Source organism: Mercurialis annua, linkage group LG5 (assembly GCF_937616625.2).
Source record: "Mercurialis annua linkage group LG5, ddMerAnnu1.2, whole genome shotgun sequence".
In the NCBI taxonomy this organism is placed as follows: Eukaryota; Viridiplantae; Streptophyta; class Magnoliopsida; order Malpighiales; family Euphorbiaceae; genus Mercurialis; species Mercurialis annua.
The window spans coordinates 54,806,196-54,815,302 of record NC_065574.1 but is presented as its reverse complement, the minus strand read 5'-3'; the positions used below and the strand labels follow the sequence as shown (position 1 = coordinate 54,815,302).

The window sequence follows — 9,107 nt, the reverse complement described above, 5'->3', positions numbered from 1 at the left end:
GACTCCACTACTCGCTGACACGTCTGATACATCGTTAATGATTAGGCGTGCACTTTATACTTTACTACGTATAACATTTTCATAATTTAAGTATTAGTTTTATTTATGTATTCCAGAATTCTTAGTCGTATCCACGACTAACTAAATACCATTCTTTGTATTCGAAAACCATATAATTCCTTAACATTTTTCATAACTACAGCTCGAGTAAAACGTCGAGCTAAAATTCACTTTTTAAATTATCGGGACCCTTAATTGAATATTAAAGTTTAATATTCAAAATATTGAAATCTCGTTTCTTTTTGGCTAAAAGTCCATTTTGGTCCCCCGGCTAAAGGTCCACTTTAGTCCCTTGGCTAAAAGTCCACTTTAACCCCTTGTGGGTAAAAATTACTATTTTAGTCCTTTAGACTCACTTGTGCGGGCGCACACGGGCACCGTGCGTCCGCACACCATAGCTGTGCGGGCGCACAGCTCGCCCAGGCTGTGCGGGCGCACAGCCTGCGCTGTGCGGGCGCACAGCCTGCTCAGGCTGTGCGGGCGCACAGCCTGTGCTGTGCGGGCGCACAGCAGGGTTCCGCCCCGCACACCCCGGAAACTTCGTTTCCGGGCCGTTTCGCCAAAACCCGACCTAGTACAAACTCCAAAAACCGCATATCTCACCAAAACCATCATTTCGTTTTCACCAAAACGCTCAAACCGAGCCAAAATCATAAATTTTTCAATCATAAACTACAACAGCCCATATAATCCGATTTTAGCACCAAATTTCGAAATATTACCTTAATTTGAAGCTTAGGATAGATAGAGTCTTCGATTCCGAAGAAATCGACGCGAAAATCGCTTGAATCGGACGTCGAACGAAGAAACCGTAAAGAAACGAAGTTGATCGATGGAAAATGAAGCTTCTGGATTCTCACCCTCTGATGCCTTCCTTCATTCAAATGGTTTCCTCTTATATTGAATGGCTAAAGGTTCACTTTGGTCCTTGTTCTTTTTGTTTCTTATTATTTATCCTTTAAAATTTTCTTTTATACGATTTAGTCCGTAGATAAATCGTTAAACTCTTTTATTACGACTTATACGTATTACTTATATCCGATAAATAATACAAAGCTCGATATTAACACTTTCCCGTCAAACTTATAAATTTCCATTTTTGAGACGTAGTGGCTAAATTACCACTTTGGTCCCTGTACTTTATTTTGGACTTTTCTTAATATTTTTCCTTCTAATTTCAATTCTAACTTTAGAATTGAAATATAACCTTAATTTCTTCATAATAAATTTCCCGAAACCGACCTATTTTAAATTTATTTATCTTAATTTTATCAAAATCTTTCCGATTTCGCCACTCTGGCGAATCAAAACTGAACACGTGGTCCAATTAGCTAATTAAATATTTTGGGGTATTACACTTCATATCCAAATCTAACAAATGGCCCCGACAACCACCGTTTTCTCCGCCAATGATGATAAATCCGTCGTCGGAATAGAAATTCGCTGAGACTTTTTCCGGCCATGATGCAAAATTTTCGTTGAATTGGCTAAGGATTACGATGTTGGGTTGATTCAGTTGTAGTTAAATTGAAATCAACATATCTACTCCTAAATAAACTATGTAATCTTCCCTAATTCCCGATAACGAGTTGCTACTGCTGTGCTTTACTTATAATTTCATGTAATTTATAATTTTGATTTGATTGTTGAAACTTGTTTTTATAAAATGGGTACTGTATAAAAAGAATGAATTCAATGGAAGAGTTAAAAAAGTTGCACATAAAGTGTTTGATGAAAAGTCTGAGAGAGATTTTTATATTGTTTATGTACTTAATGAAATGGGAAAGTCCTTGATTCACTTAATGAAATGGAGAAAAAAATAATAATAGCAGAGTCATTAATATTGGATGCTACTTAAATTAATATGAAATTATACATGTAGCAAGTGTAACAAGAAAATTTCAAAATGTATTACTGTGTTTCAAGTTATTAATATTCACTTTCAAAATATATTAAAGTGTTTATTATATAACTTTGAAGTTGTGGTTAATACAATGCAAGAAACATATTAATGTGAAATAATTATGGCTAGAGTTACTCAAAGGTTCAATTAGTTTTCATATTTATTGAGCTCTAACCATATTTTTATTATTTGCCTATTCTTTGCACACTTTTGCTTAATTTTTACATTTTAACGTAAACATTATAACCCTTTTGTCTTTACATTTGGTGATCTGATAGTCAACTGTTGGTAAACTTATATTTAGTCAACCGATATAACTCATAAGTTTAATATTTAATAATTAAAAAAAACAATAGTAAATTATTTTTTAAGTAAACTGATAGGCAACCGTTGGTAAACTGATAGCCAACCATTGGTAAATTTATAAAATGGATACATTTAAGTTGTGATGCCAATCATATGTGTGTTAGTATGAGTGTTAGTGCAAGTGTTATTTATGGTAAAAGATTGTTTTTTTCTAGTTCCTTTTACTAATTTCATTTTTGATGTTATGCCTGATTGGGAAAAAATATTAAGTAGAGGGATGGAAAAAACTAAATAAAAAGACCTTAAAAATTAAAAATTAAATAACTAGAGGGACTAGAATAATTAAAAAAACAGTACAAGGATTTTCGGAAAAATGATATAGTATAGGACCTCCGTATTGGAAGAAAGATGGAGTCTATGCCCGAATTAGAAAAATTAAAACATTATATTTTGTGATTTTATTTTGTAATTAATGATTGTAATTATATCGTTGTTGGTTTACCAATGGTTTACTAATAGTATACCTAAAGTTTAATTTTAGTAATACCATTAGTAAATCTTAAGTTAATCGGTGTTAATTTTATAATTATTGTTTTATGATGATCTTGATTTTTTTATACAATATTTTTATTCACTTGTGTATGTGCAATAGTTTTTTTTGTTAGTTAACCAATGGTTTACTAATCGTACACCAAAAAATTTAGTAAATTATGTAATGATTTCGTTGTTGGTTTACCAATAGTATACCAATAAATTTAATTTTAGTAATACTATTAGTAAACCTTAAGTTAACCATTGGTAAATTTTATAGTTATTGTTTTTATGATGCTCTCAGTTTTTTTATATAATTTTTTTTTCACTTGTGTATCTGTAATATTTTTGTTGTTTGGTTAACCAATGATTTACTAATAGCACACCAATAATTTTAGTAAATTAAGTAATAATTTATTTTAGCATTCTATAATTTAAAAATAAAAAATAATAATTTGATTTTTAAATAAACTAATAGTAGACCATTAGTAAACTGTTAGTGAACTTATAGCAGACTGTTAGTAAACTGTTAGTGAACTTATAGTGAATAGATTTTTGGTAAACCGTTAGTAAACTGAAATCGTATTTTTGCAAATAAAAAAAATATTTTTATAAAAATATTTGGTCAAACCGTAAATTTTAACTAATTTTGGTCAAAAGGTATTTTTGAGAATATTTAGGTGTTTTATAGGTATTTGTCTAAAAATCCCTATTTTTTATTATTTGTTACTCTTTGATTATGAAAACTAAAATCGGTGTCATTTTTTTATTATCTCATTCTTGGCTCGAATTGACACCTTTTTGTTTCTTTTTTTCTTTTTTTAAAAGCCTATCATTTTTAATCGTTTTTTTTAATGAATTACCTGCTCCATCTCTTCAAAAAGTTTATAAAAAGATTCAATTAAAATGACAACGTAAAGAGATGGATCACTCAAGAAAATGGAATGTGAGGTAATATTGGAATCAGATGTATCATATAATTTGAAAAAACAAAAAGCATTACAGTAACAAAATTTAGTCTTCATTACATTTTTTCGGCCACGCAGTCCATTATATTTTTTGTATAAAATGTCAAGTGTCCTTATATTATTTTTAGTATATCTTTAACATATAATATTTATATGTTTGGTATAACTTATTTATATTATTTATGTCTAGTTATACATAATACAAATTTACAATACATCATTTTACAATACATCAATTTTCAATATATTTTATTTATATTTTTTGATAGAGCGGTCATACTAGAATGTGATAAATAAAATTGACATCCATATTAAAAATCGTGATAAAATTATAATTTAGTATAAGAATGATGATTTTATATATTATACATTAATAAGTAATTGGTTCAACCATGTTGACATATGGATAACATGGTGGCCTATGTGGCACAGACACGAACATAGAAAAACGAGACACTTGGACATAGACACCAGTAAAAAGTAATCTAAGTTAAAAATGATCCGAAACACTAAATGTCTGACAAGTTTCTGAAGTAGAAAATATTAATTGAATAAACTTTCTGTGCTACTTAAATGGTAGCAATTGATTCTCTTTCATATTCAACTGTTTTGTATATATCCCCCCCCCCCAGTAAAAATATCAATTTATATGCATGGATTGGGACAAGTATGTCATTATCACTTGCATTAAGGGATTAAAGTATTATAAAGCCATAATAAAATTAGATTAGAAGAAAACAAAAAGAGAGTTATAGAAAGCAATAAAAAAATTAACAACAATAGGAAACTTGGCTATTAAGTAAAGAAAGAAACAATTGGAGATTTAAAATTGAAAAATGGTGGTTGTAACTCGAAGAATATAAAACATTAAAAAAATAGGATTGATAGATAATAAAGAATAAAATACAAAAGAGAACTGTGTAGACAAAAAAGAGGGTAGAAGAAAGAAAAATCTAATCAGATAGTAATTAATTTTATTTATTTTTACGTGCAACTTTTTTGGTAATTAATTAATAATAAGTGAATAAGTTGAAAACTTAATTTTCAATCTTTGTAGATAACTTAATTTCCATGCTTACATGCTAAACTCAATTTCATATAGTAGAGAATGTGCGACTTATGAACAGAAATGTGTAACTTAATTCCCATTTATCATCCCTAGTCATTCATGCATCAGTACAATATATCTTTAAAGATGCGATCAATAATTTTCCGCTCCTTACGACAAACACAAAGATCATCTCCGACGTTAAATTTTATACAAGGATGACGTTTGGTTAACCACCCATCAGCAACTCAAATGGAGACAATAAAAAACACATAAGCCATAAAAAATTCCCAGTATATTGACCTTTAAAAGACAAGACATTACACGGAATCATATCGAAGTAAATGGTAAACTGACCTACATTTGCGACTTTTGCTGGAAAAACTCCAAATAGTAATAAAGAAACAAACCTACATAAAATTTGAATAGAGTACAATTTACAGCATTCAAATCAAAGGATCAAACCTTGAACGGGTGCAGGTTTTGAAGGTAGGTGCTCACTTTCAGCAGCTTTTGGTGACTCGGATAGGTGAACCTGGGCGAAGTCGTCAACAATTTTTCTTTTCTGCTCGTCTTCAGCCATTCCGACCTTTTCTTTTGCCTTCTGACCAACTTCCCCGGCTGCCTTTGCAACTTTGTTGAAAGCACCTGTTACCCAAGTAGCCCCAGTGAAAACGTATCGGTTATTCATAATAGCAGATCCTGCACTGCTGACTTTTTGCTCAGCAGCTGCATATGCTGTTTTAGTTTTCTCGGAAACCTGAAATTTCTGATCCACTTCCCTGACTTTGTCGCCCACAATAGTTGTGCCAGCGCTAATTTTGTCGGTGAACCCTATTTTTTTATCAAGAGAAACAACTTTGGCTGAGGCTGTTGAAGTTAGTTGGTGCTTTTCATCAAGAGTCTTTGCTTTGTTGACTGCATCTTTGCCTAAGATATAGCCCTTAGCAAGCATGCTAGTAACTACGTCCTCCGCCTTCCGGAGGGCAGATTCAGCACCACCAGGAGTTTTATTTTGTGTTGCCTGCAGAAGTATAGACAATAATCAGATGTTTTAAGTTCTGCAATATGTAAAATGATAGAAGATCAATGCCAGATTTTCCCAAAAAAAAATGCCAGATTCTTACTGAAGGTGCAAAAGCTGCAGGCGGCAGCTCGTAATCTGGATCCAGAGTAACAGTAACTGGCAGATCTATTATTGTTGCTCCCTAACATGAGAAATTAAAATTTGCCAATAAGTTGATATAATAAAAGAAGAAAATAAAGGAAAAGAAAAGAAAAGGAAGACAATTGTTGCGATGTAGTCACATATAAGGGAAAACCGTCATTATTTGTTCCCCAGCTCATATTCCTAAATGAAAAGCCTTAAGCGTTATAAAAATTTGGCTAAAAGAGCAGATGCCACACTAGCTTCCAGCAAATTATGAGTCTAACTTCCTGTTTGGAATTTCTTTTGAATAAACCCTTTGTTGGGGTGAGTAAAGGTGAACGACAACTGAAAAATCAAACCAACAGGTTCACTCACGTTCAAATATAGAACGCGAAAGTCAGCATGTTTGGTTTAGCCTTAAGCATAAAGTTTCAGTTGAACCAAACGAAACTGAAATGTTAAATATTATAATAAAATGTAAAACTATTAGTTGAAGATGATTGATAAAACTGAGATCCACTTCCCTGTGCTTTCTTAGTTTTTACAAATCATCTCCTATTAATAGAAGATGGTGTTGTAAATGGGGGTTAGTCGGCATTCAACAATTATGACTTTATCTCCTCCCCTTTCTCTTTGGGACTTGAAGGTGAGACAAGCCCTCTACATTGCCAAAATTAAAAGGAAAGGTATCTTGTGATGTTGATTAAAGTAGTATAAGAAGTGTTTGTAAAGCAAATACTCCAAACAAAGATTCATGAAGCATTGAACCTATACAGCAAAAACTCCAATAGCTTACAGCTATGACTCTAAACCAAATAGGTGGAATAAACATGTTAGAACAAAAAATTCAATTTCAATTAGCACATTGATGCATTGACACAAGAAATACAAAATAGAGTCCCACGAAGTCACAGCTCACATTTGTTGGCTAAAAGAAGTTGCAAATATGTCTCCAGCATTTTCAAGATAGTAACTTAGAATTAGATTCAATAATAAAGTACATTCCAAGAGATTAAGCTCTGATCAGGTATGACTTTTTTATTCATTAAGGAAACAGATCCTATACCAGTAAACAGGGATTTTGCAAGTGATGAAAATCCTCAAGCTCTAACAACCAAAATAACTCACACCAAATAAGCCATTGTAAAAATTGTAAACTAATCCAACCTAGATATCAAAAATGCTAAGAATCCCTCCTGAATAAATAAATAAATAATGCTTTGATCCACTTGTAGGTCATCTCGTAAAGTTACGTGAAAGTCATAAATCTCGAATTAACGCACTCATAGCAAACAAGCATATAGGGAAAGAGTAAATAATTTGGAGACATGTAATGAAGGGAGGAGCCAATTACCGAAAGAAGAACAGCTGTTTCTGCACCCTGTTTATCATTGAATGTAACATATGCAATTTGAGATTTCTCATTATCCCTGTAGGTGCACATGACACAATCAGTATGCAGAAGAACATGCAGATAAAGAGACAAAAGAGAAGAAAAACAAAAAGGGAGTGGGCAATTATGGAACTAAGGAAAGACGAATAGAGATCTAGTAGAACAGCATTGCATAGTAAAATACCTCTGCACCTCAACATATACAATATCACCCGAAAAAGAAAAGAACTCCTTGAGGTCTCGTTCAGTTGCTCCTAAAGAAACATTGCTTACTTTAACAGTTGTTACCTGCACACAAATTAAAAATTGGTGATTTATGGAACCTTGAGGGACAAATGCAATTTCTGAGTGCTGAATCACAGATATTCAATCACTCTCCTCTCTCTCTCTCTCTTGCACTCACTCACCCACACCAAAAATAAAATTTCACATTAAAAAGTGAATCCTCCCGACATTAATTTTCCGTTTGGTTATAATAAAAGTTCATTTTTCTTGAAAAAATGAGACAATCTCTGAAATCTACTAGGGAATATAACAGACAAATGCTATGACTTACAACCAATCCATCACTTCTATCGTTTTCCAGCTTCTAGTATACAAATAATTCAGATACCAAACGCAACAGAACCAATCTCATAAGATTGCACCATCCCAAACAGTCACTATTGTCTAAGAAAAAAAAATATAAGCACAAATGTAACTATGCCGCTGAACTAGCCCGGACACGGAAAAATGTTGCTATTTTCTGATTTCTTACGTTAAAAATGAAGTTTCGTGCTTGAAACATCGAGTTTCCGACACATTTCCCAAAACGGAAAATATTGATTGAATAAAAATGTCCGTGCTACTATTAGGTGTATTCCTCTATAAGCTATCAATTTTTTTGTATCTAACACCTCTTCTCTTTCAAGAGCAAGCATAAACCCTAACTAAAGGAAAATACAAAATCTCAATGAAAAAAACAAACTGATCATTTCCCTAAACTAAAAAAAACTAATTAAATTTATCATTTCTGTTGAATCTGTTTAACAGAATAAACAAGTTAAATCCACTCCGATTCTAAAGACATTTCATTAATTAATTGGTTCACGAAGAAATGAAATCAAGAATTTAAACATTCAATTGCACCAAATCAATCAGAAAAAAACAGCAGAAACATTAATCATAAGCATAACAACATTGACAGATCTAACCTAACAATAAATAAATCTCAACCGAAAATCAACAACAAATTGAAAAATCACTCACCGACATGGCGAATTTGCTTCTGAAGAAGAAAAAATGACGGTGTTGTAGTATTTTTCTTAAGCACAAACGAACGTGTTTTTGAATGAGGAGAGCGTGTCAAAGTTAAACCTCAGAATTGGGATGATTTTGTTCAATTTCTTTTGGGTCAAACCATAAACTATGGTTCTGTAGCCATTAGACTTTTGGCAAAATACATGTTTCAGCCCCTTAAGTTTAGGTATTACTTCGAAAAGATCACTTATTAGCTTTTTTTTTTCTTCATATGAGATAGACCTATTTTAAACTAGTTGTTAGCGGGAGTTAGTATGTATTTTTTCAAGATTAAACGGGCAAATCACGGCCTGAGAAGAGGCAGGGTTAAACCCCTGGCCTTTTTATATTCAGCTGAGTGATTTGGCCAATAAGTTAAGCCCTCAAATACTACTTATTAGTTAGTATTATTGTAATAAATAAGTTTTTTATATTTTATAATTGGTCATTTTCACGATCTGTACCGTTCA

General features: G+C 32.1%; 1 protein-coding gene across 1 annotated transcript; it reads right to left on the bottom strand.

Moving 5' to 3' along the window:
- Positions 1–5,089: 5,089 nt before the first annotated feature.
- On the bottom strand, positions 5,090–8,762 carry LOC126682900 (binding partner of ACD11 1-like). The gene is made up of 5 exons (XM_050378664.2): positions 8,608–8,762; positions 7,544–7,647; positions 7,321–7,396; positions 5,944–6,024; positions 5,090–5,840 (listed from the first exon to the last, which is right to left on the bottom strand). Exons 1-5 carry the CDS (start codon positions 8,611–8,613, stop codon positions 5,268–5,270), a joined length of 840 nt encoding a protein of 279 aa, XP_050234621.1. The 5' UTR covers positions 8,614–8,762; the 3' UTR covers positions 5,090–5,267.
- Positions 8,763–9,107: the final 345 nt, after the last annotated feature.

Bases quoted from the DNA above. Each gene is read 5' to 3' on its own strand.
- LOC126682900 (XM_050378664.2), bottom strand. The intron at 7,397-7,543 runs GTATTTTACTAT...GTGCACCTACAG, and splicing joins GTATATGTTGAGGTGCAGAG to GGATAATGAGAAATCTCAAA. The intron at 6,025-7,320 runs GTAATTGGCTCC...TTCTCATGTTAG, and splicing joins AAACAGCTGTTCTTCTTTCG to GGAGCAACAATAATAGATCT.